Source organism: Calliphora vicina, chromosome 4, assembly GCF_958450345.1.
Source record: "Calliphora vicina chromosome 4, idCalVici1.1, whole genome shotgun sequence".
Classification (NCBI taxonomy): Eukaryota; Metazoa; Arthropoda; class Insecta; order Diptera; family Calliphoridae; genus Calliphora; species Calliphora vicina.
Window position 1 is genome coordinate 16996408 of NC_088783.1, and position 19802 is coordinate 17016209.

The 19802-nt window shown below is 32.8% G+C and overlaps 1 protein-coding gene across 1 annotated transcript; it reads right to left on the reverse strand.

The window, feature by feature from the left end:
* Positions 1-2222: 2222 nt before the first annotated feature.
* Positions 2223-19259, reverse strand: LOC135956988 (type-1 angiotensin II receptor-associated protein). Its single transcript, XM_065507629.1, has 4 exons — positions 18734-19259; positions 10391-10537; positions 3008-3077; positions 2223-2929 (listed from the first exon to the last, which is right to left on the reverse strand). Exons 1-4 carry the CDS (start codon positions 18788-18790, stop codon positions 2715-2717), a joined length of 489 nt encoding a protein of 162 aa, XP_065363701.1. The 5' UTR covers positions 18791-19259; the 3' UTR covers positions 2223-2714.
* Between the last annotated feature and the right edge of the window lie 543 nt (positions 19260-19802).

The window sequence follows — 19802 nt, forward strand, 5'->3', positions numbered from 1 at the left end:
ATGCCGAATTTTTTCACATTTATTTATTTTTCACATTTATTTTTTCATATTTTATTGTGAAACATTTGTACAATATACATTTATTCAAAGTATTGTACATTGCTATGACCTTTTCCCATCTTTCTGGCAACATGTGGAATATTACGTTTTCATGTCTGTTCGGCTAATGCTCGCTTCAAAGGAATCGGTTGCATTCGGTACAGGCTCCCTGTGATGATCTGGTCAGATTACAGCTTTGCTCCCACCAAATACAGAGAATTTCATAATATGTCATGGATATTTGGCTTTTGTGTCGAATCGGCTGGTTGGCCTGGCTTTATATACGATGTCTTACCCTTCGGGTTACCGTAATGGATCCGTTTTTCATAGCAAGTAATGATAAGGTGCAAAAATGATTTTCTTTTATAGCGTTCAAGCAGCATTTAGGATATGAAAATCGTCTTTCAAGGTCTCTCGGCTTCAATTCGCATGGTACCCAATTCCCCTGCTTTCAGATGAATCCTGCTGCTCGCAAACATTTTGAAATTGCTAATTGAGTAGCTCCGAAGAATTTTGCAAGCTCTTGTTGAGTTTGACAACAATATTCATGGAGTAATACCAGCAATTCTTGGTCATACACAACAACTAGATAGATAACTGAGAGCCAAAAACCTAACTATGTTGTCAAAAACCTAATTCATGAGAATGTATTGCATGTATTTTGTTTTTGTATCACCCGTATGTGTGAAAAGAGAGTCATTCTTTACTCTCTCCTTCCGTTCTATGCGTTTATTCTATGTTCTTGGTCTTCAAACTTTTTGGCTGGCCTGTTCGATCATTGTCTTCCATGTCAAAATCACCACTTCTGAACCGTACAAACCACCTCTCGCACTTAGAAACCGATGGGAAACATTCACCATAAGCTTTGATGAGCAATAGGTTTGCTTCTGCGTCACTTTTTTTAAAATTAAGGAAGTAAAGCAAAACTTCCCGCATATGACGCTTTGTTGTCACAAAATTCGACATTTTCGAAGCAAAAAAAACTTGGTTGTTTAAATCATGATACAATAGTTGTAGAAGGTAGAATCACTAGGGAGAGTTTTCAATATTTATAATTGAGAATTTATTTTTATAGTGAGTGTACCTGATATTGTTGTGTCATGATTTAAACTAAGTGAGAATAAATGACAGATATCCCTCCAAGAACAGTGACAGCCATTTGATGAATCATCTGATGGGTAGTGCTGATGGGTTTATACATCAGTAGTTCCCTTCATTTTATTAAGGCCAATATGACAAAGCTGATGTAAACATTCGTGTACGTGTGACATGTTTTCTCTTTCCAACTTGTGCCATGTTAGTTAGTTTCCATCAGTCATTTCTTGTTGGGATGTACCCTTCAAAATGACATACAATAAGTCAATAACAACATAAATCTCGTTCAAAAGATACGCCATTTATTGTAAATCCTGCATTTTTCAGTCATACTTCGAATGCTTAGAGACACTAACATGACAATTTTTTCATGATAGATTACATGGGATGTATAAAGTAATCAATTGACTTATATCTGTACTACGAAGAGCACATACGTGTTAAATGACCCAACATATATAAATTGGAGTCAGAGAAGTGATCAGTTATTAGTGACAATTACTGTCTATAAGAGATACATTGACTACTTGATTAACAGCTGCAAAAAATAATGAATTTCTGAACGTAAAAACAGTGAAAATAGAATGCTTCAGAAAACCTAAGTGTATCACTAGAATTTTTCATGGTTATCAAAAATTCAATTCAAAAAGATAAACATTCAGGGCCAAATTCAGAAAAATTAAAAGAAAACAATTTAAAAATTTTTGTATGGAAATCACTCAGTTTTTAAATATTTTTTAAGTATTTTTCATACAAATATTTGAAAATTGTTTTCCTTTTCGTGTTTCAGAATCAGGCCCTAAAATATTCAAAATTTCGTGTAAGATTTTCCCACCACAACTGCTCAAACATTCGGCTGCTTCAACTGAGATTTACGTATATTTCCTAGGAGACTAAACCCCATTTTCTCAATCTCTGGTTATAATTTTTCGTAACGATTAAATTTATTTTTGTATGAGAAGTGTCAGAATATCGTCACGATAAAAAAAATAACCAAATTTTGAAAAAGTGTGGCCAATAATTGAAAATTTAGTTAAAGGATTTAATTTTAAACAACAGTTTGAAGTCAATTAATTAATACTCATAAATTATTATAGAATAATTATTTAATTTTATTTCTTTAACAAAAATAAGTAATTACTAAAGAGAAAATTAAAAAAGATTAAATTTAAAATTTAACATGATTTGGAAGAGTTTAAGTTAATTTTAGTTAAGACCACTTTTAAATTACAATACATATTTTAAAAATTACTTGCACACATGTAGAAGTTTCAATACAACTGAATACAATAAATGAAAATTTAAGCAATTATTTATATATAATTACAATTAATACAATAATAATATATTTTAATAAAATATAAAAGTAGTAATTAATTTCTTCATTTTAATAACAACAATCGAAAGATATACAAAAAGAGAAGAAGAAGACACAAGAATTTTATAAATACAAACATATGTACTAAATATTTAGTATAACCAATTTCATTTATTAATTTTAATTTTGTTTTTAAAAAGTCTTTTTTTTTAAATAGTATTTAGTTATTTATTTTCAATAGTTTTCTTTAAAGAAATTTGACTTAGAATATGCTCGCTACATTGGGTCCTGTCGATGTGGTTGGCACGGTTTGTGTGGGTCTATCAATGTCTTGATAGCTACGTTGCTGTGTTGTGCTGGTGGTGGGGAACACTGAACCCGTAGCACCGCTTCGTGTATTAAATTCACGATACAATAAAACCACACTTATGGGTCTCAAAATTAAATTGATAATGGCAAATGCTATGGCCCAGCCATCTAATTGAGAGAAAAAGAGATAGATTTTGTCATTAATAGATAATTATTTTATGGTTAAATGATTAGGGGAAAACTTACTCATTAGATTGGCATGTATTATAATGCTGACTATATCGAAAAATATGCTGCTGGTATCAATAACAAGGGCCTGTAATAGAAAAACAATTATAAATAATAGAATGAAATTTATTATTTAAAGTCAAATAAGTTGAAAGATACAAATTAAAATGCAGTAGATGTATGTATGTAAGTACATATAGTAGTGAGTTGCTTGAGATGCATAAAGAATTAATTGTGTGATTTGAAATATTTGTAATGTTTGTTATAATTTTACTACTTTATAGTACATCTATACAGAGGTATTAGTTTCAATATGATATTTTAAAATGCATTCCTAACAAGTTTTTTTTCTGGTATTTAAAGCAATTTAACCCTATTGTTTTACCCTCCGTCTTGACGAGCCATCAATCAGTTTCTCAACGATCAATTTCTTGTCTGCACATGAATTTGTCGCGTGTGGACAACTTTTGTCGATGTTATGTTCCTGTTCGAACAACGTTCTCGGATTATTTGTTGGCACAACGATGTCTGCCCTCAAATGTAATTTTCATACAAAAATACCATCATTTTGAAAAATTACAAAATAAATTAAGAACATCGTTACGTTTTCCCCAAACGGAGAACATGAACAAATTTATGTCCGTAAAAAAAATAATAATTTTTCTGCCTTTAGATGAAACTTTTATTTTAGTAAAGAAAGGTGCAAATATCACGCTGGAAAGGCCTTTTAAATGCCTTTCATTTAATACATATAATGTGTATGAGCGTCATATGCGGGAAGTTTTGCTCAGCGTGCAAGAAATGGTTTGTCCGGTTCAGAAGTGGTGATTTTGACACGGAAGTCCCAGAATTGAAGGCATTACTCCTTGAAGATTGTTGTCAAACTCAACAATAGCTTGCAAAATCATTGGGAGCTAGTCAAGCAGCAATTTTAAAACGATTGCGAGCAGCAGGGATTTTGAAAGATAATTTTGCATGTCCGAAATGATGTTTGAACGCTATAAAAGAAAATAATTTTTACTTGCGATGAAAAATAGATCCATTGCGATAACCCGAAGCGTAAGAGATCGTATGTGAAGCTCGGCCAACTAGCCGAATCGATACCAAAGCCAAATATCAGTTAGTATTCATCCAAAAGGAGGGAAATTTGGTACCTTACGAATTGAAGCCGCGAGACCTTGAAGGACGATTTTTTACCGAATCATTACTTGCGATGAAAAATGGATCTATTACAATAACCCGAAGCTTTGGAGATCGTATTTCTATCTATTATGAGCTGCTGAAATCTGGACAGACCATCACAGGTAACCTGTACCGAAAGCAACTGATTCGTTTGAAGCGAGCATTGGCTGAAAAACGCCCAGAATATGCGGCCTGGCATGAATCCGTTGCAATACCTTTTAAAAACTATTTAGAATGAAGTGCTTGGGAAGTTTTATCTCACCCGCCTTATAGTCCAGACCTCGTCACATCTGACTACTATTTGTTTCGATCGATGCAGAACGCTTTGTCTGGGATATGCTTCACTTTGGAACACAGTATCCCATATTGGCTTGATTCATTCTTGGCCTCAAAAAATTAGCAAGTTTTTTGGCTCGGAATCCAGTGTTTTTCATACAAATTTGTTCGACTCATTTTTCTTTCGACATCGTGGAAGAGGTAGAAGGATTTTTAGTCAAGCTTAACTCTTTAATACAATTTGTCTTAAAAGTCTGATTCGCCTCTTAAATTTTCTTGTTCAAAACCGAATGAATAAGTTATTAAAATTAGTTTGCTACATTTTAATGAAATTCCATATCGATTTTTGTTTATATTTTTCTTAAAATTTTGCGTGTTTTCACCCTTTTAAGATGGATTAAATGCTAAAGAATAAAATATATAATAATAATTTATACACACACACCATTTCCACTGCAAATTTAAATATGTAAGTAGTCACTGGAGACTTTTCTTGTTATTCTTTCTCTTGCACCAAGGGATTGAAAAAAAGCAGGAGCGCAGACAACTTTAATACATGGCCACAAGATTCGTAAATATATTTTAAGAAATTTGACTTGAATATTTTATGATCTGACAAACTAAAGAGGAGAGACAAAGTGGAAGGCTTCAGTAGCTATTGGATGTATGAGTTCAAATTTGTAGCTTTTAGTTTGAAACATTTGTACAATATTAATTTATTAAAAATATTGGCCATTCCCATCTTTCTGGCAACATAAGGATTCCGTGCCAAAAACGAATCAAGCCAATTTAGGATATTCTGTTCCAAAGTGAAGCGTATCCCAGAGAGAGAGTTCTGCATCGTTCGAAAAAATAGTAGTCGGATGAGACAAGGTCTGGACTATAAAACTTCCCAACCACTTATTTCTAAATTGTTTTTAAAGGTATTGCAACATGTGGCAGAGCGTTGTCATGATGGAATATCACAGTTTCGTGTCTGGCCGCATATTCTGTTAATGCTCTCTTCAAACGAATCAGTTGCGTTCGGTACAGATTCGCTGTGATGGTCTGGCCAGATTACAGCAGCTCATAATAGATAGGACCCTTTTGCTCCCACCTAATAGAGAGTATAACCTTAGCGTCATTCGTCTGGTTGGCCGGGCTTCACGTACGATCTTTTACACTTCAGGTTATCGTAATGGCTCCATTTTTCATCATGGATCCATGATTCGCTGCAAAAATTATTATCTTTTATAGCGTTGAAGCATCAAGTAAAATCGTCTTACAAGCTCTCTCGGCTTCAATTCGTATGGTACCCAATTTCCCAGCTTTTGGATGAATACTGCTGCTCGCGAATGTTTTGAAATTGCTGCTTGAGTAGCTCTCAATGATTTTGCTGAGTTTGACAACAATCTTCATGGAGCAAAGCCTCCAATTCTTGGTCTTCAAACTTTTTTGCCTGGCCTGGGCGATGTTTGTCTTCCGCGTCAAAATACCACTTTTGAATCGCACATTCCATCTCTCGCACGTTGAAACCGATGGAACACATTCACCATAAACTTTGGTGAGCAATCGAAAAATTTATTTCGAATTTTTTAAAGTTTTTTGAGATTTTGTTCTTTATTACAAGGGCTACAGAGAATAAATCAAAATTCCGAACTTTTTGCAAGATATGAGCCTGAGAAAATTATCACTTTTTTTTTGCAAAATTTTTGAGGGACCATAAAAAAGTGCATGACTTTGGGCAAAACTGAGAGACACGGGTCTTTTATCATGTAGTTTTGTTCGTATATGGTTGTGTTGCATTGTGTGATTCAATAAGGAATTAATTCAATAAAGAATGAACTCTCAAAGGAATGATTTCAATACGTTTCGGAGTACTAAAGAATTAAGCCTATGAATTAATTCGTAATGAATTCTTTAATGGAATGGTTAATAATTTGTATGTATCCTAATCCTGGAACTGAGTTACCCTCCCTCAAATAAAACGCCCCTGCTTTCAATAAACCTTATTTCTATAAAGGATGGTAGGTAATTCATGTGCAAAAATAAATTTACTATTCTGACTCATAGTCTGCTTAAATTTACAACATTCATAAAATAATTTATCTTGAATGGCTGCTACACAATTTATTAATAAATTCCAACAATTAATTTTGATGTTGATGACTCTTTCGAAATGGTGTAAAACACTTAAGGAATGAACAAACACAAAAAATATACGAAAGAGCCCAACTCCTTCCCCTTTTTTATAAGAAGAGTAAAACCATGGCGTTTTAAATATATTTTAGTTGTGATTGCGTGAGCTAGTGTTTGGAATTAGTTTATTAGAAACGCCTGGCTCGCTTCTTAAGTTGTGGTAAAATAAATACAAAATATACAACAAAAAAACACGTTAAAGAATTTCATGATTCAGGTCAGAGTGGTCAACGTTAGGTTAGAAATATCTTTAAAAAAAATAAAGAAATAACCAAAAAAAGTAGAAAATGATGGAGGCATATGATTAATTTATTTTATATGGCCCCTCGCTTATAAGGTCAAAGTTGAATAATAAATTCAATATATACACAAACAAACATACCTACCTATGGTAAATGAAAAGTCTAAGAATTATTTACTCGTATACATGTGGAAATAGTTGTTTGATTAGAGCAAAAAAGGGTGTTTGAAAAAAATTCTAAGAACTTTTATTTAATGTCCTTGTTATTAATTCAAATATACTTGTACTTTTATTTATTTTACTTATTTTACACGTGAAATACTAGTAGTAGTAATGAACTGTGTACAGCGAACGTGTAATAAAGTGGTAAATAATGGAATTGGATTTCCGTTATGCCCCCAACAAGTCGTAAATGGTTTTTACAGCTCTTAACGCATTTCTGTTAGAGAGGCAATTAAACAGCTGCAAATAAGTCGGCTAAAATGAACTTTGATTACAAAGTTTATTATTACTTTTAGTTAAAATTTTAACAATTTATTTAACTAAAGTCTGCTAACAAGAATATTTCAATATAATATATTTCAAACATAAATTCAAGAACATCTTTGGGACCATATTTGATATGTTGAGGTATCATTCAGGTTCTTAAAATTGATTTAAATTAAAGGACATAGCTAAATTTACTTCGCTATCTATAAGGATGCCTCACAGACCTTCGAATTAATTAATGCAATTTAAACTTAATCCATTGAAATCATAATTCAAAATTCGTTTCAAAATTTTTAACTTCTATCAAATGCTTTAATTTGAATAGAATTCATTCATTGTTGAATTAATTCATAATAAAATGCCTTTTCTTAATTCAAATCTAATCAAAATTGAAAAAAAATATTTTTCTTCATTCATTCTGTTTTTGTTTCGAAAAATTTAAATAACAAATTTGTATTCCAAATTTTTTTTAAAATTTCTTTTTTAATTTATTAGTGAAAAAAATTTTATAATACAAAATTTTTTTGGTGAAAAAAAAAATCGGGTTAAAAAATTTTTATTTTGGACCAGCTATCACACAGTCTCATTGTAATTAAAAAGGTTCAATTGACCCCCTGACGTAACTACTTATGTAACTATTTGTCACCCTAAGTAATAGTTTAAATCACAATTTCGGGGCAGTCACCAAAAAGTGCTAGAATGTGATGAAAAACGTTTGATGAATTTCGATTGATTTCAAGATTTTAACATTTTGTTGGAATTTGACTTGAATGCGAATTTAATTATGTATTAAACTTGAAAAATATGTGAAAAAAGATGCTTGACACTGTACTCAAGGCTTGAGTTACACTTGAATTCCAGTAAAAATGCTTATTGTGTTATAATTTTCTAGTAAAATAAAGCCCAAGTAACAAATAGCTAAGAAATTAAAAGGAATTTAGGCAAGAAATGTAATGCAAAAGTATCAAAATTAAATTTTAAATTGTGAGCAAAACAAAAATAATAAATACATCACAACTTTTTACGTTTTCAAAACGTTTTGTTTTCGAAATTGGTTTCTGTAGAAGCTAGAGTATCTGGTGGGAATAGAACCCAGCACCCTAAGTATATTGAGAAAATACAAATTGAAATTCAGAATAGCAAATTAATATTAAAAAAAAACACTTGAATTTGAGAAATCAAAATTTAAACAATTTGCTATTCTGTATTTAAATGATCTCAACATTAATTTCGATTTCTTAATTTCAATTGTTTGTTTTCTTAATATTAATTTGCTTTTTATAACCTTCACCTTCGTGAGAAGGGTATATATAAGTTTGACATTCCGTTTGTAATTTCTACATGTTTCATTTCCGACCCTATAAAGTATATATATTCTGGATCCTTATAGATAGCGGAGTCGATTAAGCCATGTCCGTCTGTCTGTCCGTCCGTCTGTCTGTTGAAATCAATTTTCTGAAGACCCCAGCTTCGGGATCCAAATCTTCAATAATTCTGTCAGACATGCTTTCAAGAAGTTTGCTATTTAAAATCAGCAAAATTGGTCCATAAATAACGGAGATATGAACAAAAAACCAAGACAACCTCGATTTTTTACCTATTTTTGATCTATATCTGGATTACTAAGTCATTAATATAGACAATATGTATATCTAATGATAGATATTTCAAAGTCCATTGCAACGATGTAGATAAGGCTATAGTAAGTTGGACCTACAATGGGTCAAAATCGGGAAAAATATTTTTTAACCCGAATTTTTTTTCATCAAAAAATTTTTATTGTCATAAATTTTTTTTAAAAACAAAAATTTAAAAACTAAAAAAAAAATTTTTTTAAAAAAAATTTGGAAAAGACTTTTTTTTAAAAAAAATTAAACAATTTCAAAAAAAAAATTTTGAAAAACAATTAAAAAAAAAATTAAATTTTGTTTACCTAAAAAAATTTATAAAAATATAGCTCTCTTACTTGTTTGTATTACAATTTGTATTTTCTTACGATTAAATTTGGATTTTTAAATTTCAATTTGTATTGTTACGAATTTGCATTAGCGATTTCAATTTAACGGCCTGTAACAACTGCCAGCAACATTCATCATATCTATAAACATGTCCATCAGTAGAAGTTTGTATTTATCAACAATGTTATTAGCATTGTTTGTAAGTATGGCAACACTAAATGTTTAAGCTGCTAACATTAACATTGAAAGCTCTAGAATTCGAATATACTAGTTTTGTCCGTTAACAACAATCGAATGAAGATGGAACTGTGTATAAATAGTGGATGCGGTTAGTCAGTTTCATCATAGGCGCTGTTAGATTTAACATCAACTGTCTTGTACATTACAAAGTGTAATGTAAGTGTGTGTATTATTGAGAATTATAAACGTGTAATTGTATAAAAACACAGAGTTACTATTTAAACTGCTGTTGTGTAAATTTGAATAAATAAAGAGTTGTTACAATTTTTAAACTACTAAACTGCTTTTATTTGCAATCGAAAGTATCCGGTTTATTTAAAGGAAATAAACCACCGTTTTTAAAAGGTAAAAACGTAACAATATAATTTGAATTTCTCATTTTAAATTTTTTTCGCAATATACATTTGTAGTTTCTCAATTCCAACTTGAAATTATAGGTAAGATTTCCAATGAAGTAAATATCTTCACTTTAATATAGCACCATTAGAAAACTATATATTTTTATAAACAGGAAGTAATGCTATTTTACACAACACTTCTGTAGTTTAACACTTCACCATTCTTGTCATCAACAATAAGTTTATTGAACTTCTTTAATTTACGTGACACACACAGTTCATTATTACATTAGAAATATGTACGAGTATGTTTATTTATGCCACACAATCATTTCCACATGCCACATTTGTAAAAAAAATTCCAATTCCATAAGTATCTACGTAGACTTTTAAACCAATAAATATGTATTTAAATATTATTGAATTTAAGTGATGATTTCAATATTCAATTCTACCAATTGTTACACTTTTATTTAAAGTATTCGTATTTAAAACTTACTATGTGTACGGCATCCACGGAATCCTTGCTGTGCATTGTCCAGAACATGGCAATCATAAACAGGAAGTTATAAAATTCATAGGCTCCATGACCCCACATGCCCAGCATGGCATTTGATATGAAAAGAAAATGTACAAAAGCCACCAACTGCAATAAAAATAAAACAGAAATAAGGATTAATTAAACAGAAATAAAAATAAAAGAATTATAATATAATTAAATCAAATCAAAGTAATTAAATCCACCTTCAATTGATTGCCCATTGCAAACATTTCTGACTCTGACATCTCTAGAACAGTAACAACTTGCAAATGTTAGCAAAACAGCCAGTCAAGCCCAACCACCAACCATGTATAAGTGGAAACAAATTCAATACTTGTTGTCGGTTGCTCCAAAGAAGCCATACAAAATCGCCTCCAATACAACAAACACTAAACCCACTACTAAAATCTAAACTTACTAAGCAGGGGATCTTAAAAAACAACTAAATAAATATATAAGTATTTCTGTATAAAAAAGATGCATTTGAGAGTAAAAATGTGATATGAAAATTATGAGACTGACGGAAACTACAGAAAATTAGTACTAAAATACAATTACGTACAGAGGTACTAAAATACAATCTGTGTATTTTTGCATTTGAAATTATTGTATTTAATAAATGTAGCCAGCAGTTCTTGCTGACTGTCCCGAACTAGTGATTTTACCGATCACAACTAGTTAAATGACAATTAGTTACATATCCTAAGCTGGGGCTCAATAGATTACAATGAGACTCTCTGAGAGCTGGTCCAAAGTTGTCAAAGCATTGGATTCACATACCGGTTACATAGAGACAGTTCCTTATTAGCTACCTAAATGGTTACTTAATCAGATACATAACCAGTTATTCTAACATGAACGGGTGCTAATCGACCTCATGACATCTCATAGACAGTACAATAATCGATTGCTTGTAAAAACTCTACAATAGATTAGTTCTGGTGGGTAAAATAACTACTTTCTAAATCGCAGTACAAACTAAACGTTTAAAGTGACTACACTCTAGATTACTTAGAGACACTAAAGTGACAATTGACTTCACGCTAGGTTACATGGGATGTCAGTAAACTTAAGCAAAAAGTAAACAAAATGTATGAGAATTATATCAACACAAGTTGTATAAAACCAAATTTCAAGTGACTACACTCTGGATTACTTAGAGACACTAAAGTGACAAATAACTTCACGCTAGATTACCTGCGATATTTAAAGTAAACAATTAACTTCTCTCTGCACTACAAAGAGCACACACATGTCAAATAACCCAAAATATATAAATTGAAGTCAGCCCAGTGATCAGACATTAGTGGCAATTACTGTCTATAAGGGCTACATTGACTACTTGCTTAACTGCCGGGTATTTTGTCATATTTGCTTGAACATGTTGCGGTTGTGAATTCATTTGCTTCCATCTCAAACACTAACTAGCATTTTGGTTAAATTAGAGATTGGAAATACAAGTATATATTTTATAATTTTAAATTAACCCATTTCAGGGTTTGTTTGTTATGCATCTTTAGTTTGATTTACAATCAGGGCGGGCTCTTTAAATAAATTACTCATTAGACAGCTGGGAAAATAATGAATCATCAAAGAATGATCATCATTAACCAAATTTTGTAAAAGCATTCAATGGAAGGAAATGTGTCCTGTTTATGTTTTTGCAAAAATCGTTGCGATTGTTATTCTATGGACTTGGCAAAATTGCTTTTTTAGCAATATTTTTTTTGGTAAATATGTAGTTAAATTCATTTTAGTTTTGATCTGTTTTAAGAAAACAATTTAAGCATAATATGGCCCAATTTATTGAAGAGGTCTACAGATTCATAACGGTAACGCTAATTTGGATATATCTATATATTTTGGCTTATTTCGGTAAAGATATTTTAGCGGTAGCTGGTATTTCAATAATAACGTTAATTTCGTTTAATTAAAACAACTTCTGTAGACTCCCAGCTGTTATTGGTGACTATTCGGAAGTAGTGATTTTAACTATCTCTTAGGGTGACAACTTTACATAGATAGACAAGCGACTAGTTTACAATGATACTGTCTGATGGCTGGTCCATAGTAGTCAACGCATTGGATTCACATAGAGTCAGTTACCTAACTAGCTACCTAACTGGATTTAGTTTAGTTAGGAAGTGGTTTGCACTATATGCACTTCCACTCGGAGACTATTAGGTCCATTGTGATTACCTTCAAGAGTCCTATAAAAAGGAAACATATGCATTACCTGAAAAGGGGGATATGAAGAAAAGAAAGAAGAAAAAATGTAGTGTCTTAGAGATAGCAAAAGGAGAAACAAAAAGAAAAATCCAAATTTGCGTAAAAAGCAAAGATTGATTACGAATTTGAATTCAGTGTAGAATAGCTTTTAAATAGCCAACCTATTCCCCTGATAAAACCTAGTATATTACTCAATTTGCAGCCAGCAATACTCCTAAGTTTATCTAGAAATCCGTTAACTAGCCATATAAATCTATGACTCTGTAGTCCCCACTAGAATTCTGAGACTACACCTATCCAACCCAATTAGTGTTTCGGTTGCCTGTGCATCCAGTTTTGCTGAAAAGCCCTTGTACATTTGACAATCCGTCCAACTAATACAGGATTGTTTGGTGGAGTCACGGAATCTTTCAAATATTAGCCTGTAGTTGTGACAAATCGGTGGTCTTACTTTCCTAGTACACATGTATGGCCAGTTCATGTGCTACCTTATTTCCGTGTATGTTACAGTGCCCTCGTACCCAACACAATCTGATTGAGTCGTGTACCAATAACTCTTCATGAGCTCTCCTGCAATCTTCCACTAAGTGACGTGTGCTTTTATCAACTATGTGGCTTTCCAGATCCCGAAGATCTCTGCCTGGAAGACGCTGCACTCGTCAGAGATTCTATATGAGCGTTTAATCATATAACCATCGGCCCTTGTGCCAGAATCCGTCTTGGATCCATCAGTAAAAACTGCACCCCCATCGAACCGTTGATCGGATCCAAGTCATTGATCCCTACTGGGGTTGAGACACCGAAGTTAAATGTCGCGATCATATGATCAGAGATTCCCGTGGGAATAATGTCCTGACCGATAAGACCTGTCTCATATAATATCCTAGTGTGACCTACGCACAATGGTTTCACTAACGAGGACTCAAATAGCCTAAGTAAATTCCTTGCCGCCATACTCTTAACATAATTCTGTATGGGTAGTAAGTTTAACATTATAAGGAGTGCTGCCAATGGCACTTGTTATACACAGACATGCACACCTTTCAGCTACCCTAGGAGAATCATACCGCACAGCTCCTTATTATCACTTGTAGCAAAATATTTAGAATCCGTCCTGTTACCCACCATGAAAGAGCATTTCACGCTCGCCCAATATCAACATGGATTGACAAAGATAACCTCCCAGATCGCAAATGGCCTCAATCAGCAACGGCAGTGTCAACGCACCATCATCGCCGCACTGGATTTATCCAAGGCATTCGATACGATCGATGATTACTCGATGCTGATGATATCAAATGCTGGATAGCCAACTATCTATGTGGAAGACATGTGTTTGTCGAGTTCAGAGGTCAGAAATCAAAATACCGCAAGATAAAAATGGGCGTACCACAAGGAGAAGTACTATCACCAAATGCTCTTCAACATATATCTTGCCAAGCTTCCTGAACCCCCTCCCCAAATGTCTCTAAGCAAACTAAGGTTATCTGCTTCGAAATCCTCGGTGTCCCTTTTCACCTCTTGGACTAAGGAAGTAACATCTCAGTCGAAGGTCGAACTATCCCCATGGTTCAAAACCCGAAAATTTTAGGGGTAGTCTTCGACAGCCTCCTTCACTTTTCAGGTCACGCAACTTACATAACTAGACAAATGCTTTAAAGTCTTGCACTGAATTAAATACAATTTTATATAAAAGAATTAGTTGTTGGATAAAATATTCTATAAAAACCACTATGGATAAGATAAGAAATAAACAAAATATAATAAGTTAAATTAAATTAAAAAATATGTATGTATGTCTGTATTTTGGTTGATGAGCCCGTATCATAAAATTTGTTATGTGCCATGTGTTAAAATATGTTTCAAATAACCCCCACGTATTTATTTTGGAAAAAAATTATCTAAAATTATAATTTTTTTAATAAATAAATCACTGCGTAAAAACCAAGGCGAATTCATTATAAGATGAAAGCGATTCTAAAACATTTTACAAATCCGCATGCAATTTGTTTTTTGTTTATGTTGGCTGAAAGTGTCAAAAAACACTAGTGAATTTGACAGCTTGAGCCTTTAAACATGTGAAGAAACAAATAATCAGCACCACCTTATAATGAATACACCTTGGTAAATACTTTTTGATCCAATTACAATGTGTGGATCATATTATTAGCATTAAAATATATAAATAAACAAATTAAAATAAATATTGAATATTATGAAACATTGTTGATTTTATAATAATTTTTATTCATTTGTTTAGCTAACAATTCATGTTGCATTTGTTAAAAATAAACATTAAACAATTTCACTTCCTTGGATTTCTTCCAAATAAGAATTATAATAATAAGTTTTATATTTGTATTTAATTTAAATATTTAATATGAATGAGAGTGAGAGTTTTCGAAGTAATTTTAGAAAATCCAAAAGACTATATTGAGAAATGTTTATATTTTACTATTTGATCGTTATTGATACCCTTTATGATTAAACAAATAATAATCAAAATGTTAGCAGAAAGAGTATCACAAAAAACAAAATAGAGAAAATGTCATAGTGGTTGTGGTTTGCTTAACACAACCATAGAAAATTGGTTGTAGAACGTCAAAATAACCATACGTTTCGTTATCACTTTTTTGACAACTGTCATTTGTTGCATATCTGTAATAATCCGTGAAGAGTATATTGAAAGTTATGATAAATGTGATACTGAAACAGATGAACAACATGATCTTCAAATTTATAAAGGGCCTTTCATTAAGGGTTTCATATCTTTAAATTTAAAGAAAACAAAGTGCGTGTGAGATATCATCAACATTATCTATTCGTTTGGTGGTGTGCATTCGAAATGTCAAATTTTCCACGACTCTGGCGCATAAATCAGGCTGAAATTAACCGATGGCATGGGTTATGTTGGCTTGAGGCCTACTGTTGTTTGTGGCTTATTCGCATAGACCAGCGACTTACGAAATTCCTTCAAGAAATAAGTTAATGGGGTTAAATCGCTCGATCTCAGTGGCCAGTTCACAACACCTCCACGTGATATGAGCATGCCCTCAAATTGCTCGTGCAGAATTTCCAATATGGCATTAGCTGTGTGGCACGCATCGTCGGTCTGTTGAAACCACATGTCAAACAGTGACTTCTTCGGTATGCATTGGGCCTCATCGTAAAATGGGCGAAGTACACGGAACGTTGCCCGAACAGAACGACCGTGTTACTTTTTTGGAAAGGGGATAGGTTTTTTTCCCTTCATTTTCTATTCATGCAAAGCATTGTGTTAGAACTAGGAAAATAGGTTATGGGAGCGAGGAAAGAGGTAGTAGTGTTTGTGGACATTCCTACATTGAAAATGACCGGAAACACTTCAGCGGGAAGTTTGTTACACATACGTACAGTACGGCTAAAGAATGTATTTTCCCTGTAGTGTGTTGTGCGGTCCACTGACCAAGGGACCACGTAATACACGGGAGGAAAACGTATCAGGAACAAGTTCCCTAATTTCATCAGAACCCATTCAATAGTAAGACCGATAGAACAGTGAAACGGAGCCCACAATCCAGCGAATCAATAGAGTTGGATACCCTACTGTCACCAATAATCACCTGTCCTGAAGTACTGGCCCATACATGGGAGTTGTATTCCATTTTCGGTCAGATATAGGTGGTGTAAATAGTGAGGAGAACAGATGGAGTCAAGTAATTCCTATACCGTTTCAGAAATCCGAGACCTGCGGACATCACATTGTATTCTCATGCCCAGAACATCAAGAGCGTCTGATTCAACAATATTTACACTATCTATAAATACAGATGAAGCGACATGGTCTGTCGTTCGTTTTTGTGTCAACATGCAACACTGCGAGCGTTGAAAGCGGCCCTATTCACACGACCCCATTCAGAGATTATACCGAGAAGGTCCCGATTAAGGGAATCATTCATGTTTTGCCTCATAGCCTCAAACTCCGACAGCCTTGGTCTGTAATTGAATGAATATGAACGGCAAATGTTGCTGTCTGTCATCTGCAAAAGAATACATAGGGTTGGAAGTTTGACGTAGAAGGTCGTTTAGAAAAATTAGGAATACTAAAGGAGAAAAAACGGAACCCCTGAACTTATCTAGAACTCGTTTGATGAGATCCCATCTATAACAACTCGTATAGTGCGATCTCTGATAAAGCTCGATATAAATCGAGAGAAGTTAATACCGACACCAAAAGCAATAGGTTTTGATAAGTGCACTCTATCGAACGCCTTGGAACTATCTAGAGCCACCACTTTTTTCCGGCAAAACGGTGAATGGAACGACATAATTTTTCCAATAGGGAGGCTAGCAAGTCTCCCGTAGAGCGTCTTCTATGGAAGCCATACTGGCGGTCGTTAAGTAAATTGTTAGACTCCAATTATTTAACCAGATGGTAGTTTACCATACTTTCCATAACTTCGGAAAGTGCAGGGTTATTAGACTCTCCCTTTTAGGAATTGGCGAGGCATTAGCAACCTTCCAACATACAGGAAATACGCCGGCAAGGTATGAAATTCTGAAAAGGTTAGCTAACGTCGAAGAGCACTGCTTCAACACCAGCGCTGGTATGCGTTTCAATGCTATCCGCCGAAGGAGAGCGCTGTGATAAATACTAGGTATTGGTAAACTAATAACTATCACAAACTTATGTTGATTGGCAGCGGCTGAGAATCGAACCAAGGCCGTAAATACCATATCATGCTTAATGGGCAAAAGCGCTAACCAATTTAGCCACAGCACGTGTTGTTGAACGCTATATCCGTCCATTGTGATTTGGCAAAATAAATTGAATAAATTACAGCCAATTTACATATGTCAACTATCAACTGTCAAAGTTCGGAAGTCCCTAATGGAAGACCCTTTATAACTCCCATTATCACAATGTATAGTTATGGTATAACCTAAAGTTATACTTAAGGCTTTAACAGACAGTTTAACTATAAGTTAACATATAACCAGACACCGTATTTGTAAACGTATTTCCAAAACTTTAGAGCCGAGGCGGCAAGAGTTAAAATTTAATTTACTAAAACTATCGAGTTAGACTATTTTATCAAGTGTCACAATAATCCAACCTGCACTCCTCGAAACTTGTACAAAATAATGCCACCCTAATAATCATCTCTAATGCAGCCACAAATTTATCAGGATTAAACCCGACAAAGTAATGAAAAGTCTTAAGCTACGTATAAATGACAGGTTGTGAGATTGTCGGAAACATGCTCAGAAAATAGTTAACACAACCATGAAAATTATGTTGAAACAAATGGTTGCTAACCATTTATTGAACATTTTCTGACAACTTTGTAAGAATTTGACAATCGTGTATACGTAGCTTTATTTATACATGATTTATGGACTTTAAATGGATATTTTGTAAATATTTTTATTTTCGTTGAAAACAAATTAAATTCCATTCCGTTTGGCGAACAAATAAAATATTTATTTTTAAAAATAAAACTTTTTTTAACAGAACAACAACACATGAGAACTTAGACATTTGGACAACAGGCACAATTTTCCCAGAAATTAAAAATTTAGCACAAACAAGAAGAGAAGAACACAATTTTCAAATAAAAATGAACACAATTTAAAACGCCATCGGAAATGGCTTGTGGCGGTGGTGTAACAATCTAAAATAAACCCCCCAAAAACATTAAACAAAAAGAGGTCAAATCAAATTCAAAAATAACTGATTGCAATTGCAGCTAGTCACTGAACGACACTGCCCCATAACTACATATAAACGATCAGCGAACAAGTGCAAATAAATACTTAAATAAATAAATAATTTCAAATGGGAAAGAGAGAGCAAGGAAGAGTGCAAATAATTTAATGAATTACTGATCTTCTAACTGACTCAATGACTGACTAATTGTTTATTATGACTGATTAATTTTACAAATTGTTAAATTAATATGCTGCATACCTACATATAAAACGCCCCCTGGTATTGATAACACCATTCAAAGTAAATTATAGCTTTGTGCAATTAAATATTATTACACATATTTTGATTAAGAAATTTTAAGATTTTCAATTAATATTTACCTTAATGCGCACAACGGGAGATCCCATTAATTCGTTGATACTCTCCATGATTGTCATACTTTTAAAACAACAATGACACAATGACTGACTGGTGTTTGAGTTTTTGTTTTAAATTTTCAAGTTGTTGTTGTTGTTGTAGTGATGATGTTATTTTTTATTTATTAGGTTGTTATTGCTTTTTTAAATTTCTATTTTTTTATTTGAATTATTTCTCTCGTAATCGTTGTTTTAAAATATCACCAAACTAATTTTAGTAACTAACAGCTGGTTGTTATTTTACAAAATTTTTTCGAATTTTTTCTATTTTCTCTCTTTTTTAATTTTAGCCTCAAACAATTAACAACAAATTACTAATAAATTTGCACAATATGTTTCAATTTGTACTTAATTCTTTTTTTATATTGTTTTGTTTTGGGTTTAGAAAAATTTAAATGCACATCAAGTGAACAAATATGACGATACCGCGTTACTCTGTTAAATTTGAACAATTAAATATAGTGAAGAGCTCACAACAAACACACACTTGTTGGTAGGCCGTTAAATGAGAACTAACTAAACTGAACCGATTTGAATTGAACTGACTGAAAAGTAAACACACCACAAGTAAAGACATAAAAACAAAAAAAAAAAACAAAACACAGTGAACGAACGAAAATAGAACGAACACAAAACAAAATAGTCTAAAAATGTCGTAATCACAACTGTCTAAAATGTATAATATTTATACGGAGTTTGTGTGTTTTTTTTTTTAGCTCGTCACAACAAGTAGTCCATTTATACGTGGGGTCAGGGTGAGGTATTAACTCCCAGTAAGCAGTCTTTAAAAGAGAGAATTAGTATTTCATTAAGTGAGTATTAAAAACTAGTGGAATGAAATAAGTAAACACAGCGCTAGTAGTGTGTTTTTTTATTCATAAAAACTGTAAACATTTCATAATCTTTGTTAAACATGTGACTGGGAAGATTTTAAACGGGAAATGAAATTAAACTGTTATTATAATTAGAGGCATCTGGCAGCATTGTTATTAAAACTAAAACTGCTATAAACAGTGTGACCAGATGCTAAAAA

Excerpts from the sequence above, each read along its gene's own strand:
- LOC135956988 (XM_065507629.1), bottom strand. The coding sequence starts at position 18,790 with ATGACAATCATGGAGAGTATCAACGAATTAATGGGATCTCCCGTTGTG. Across the intron at positions 10,538-18,733 it reads CTCCCGTTGTGCGCATTAAG|TTGGTGGCTTTTGTACATTT; the intron begins GTAAATATTAAT and ends TTTTTATTGCAG. Across the intron at positions 2,930-3,007 it reads AATACATGCCAATCTAATGA|ATGGCTGGGCCATAGCATTT; the intron begins GTAAGTTTTCCC and ends TCTCTCAATTAG.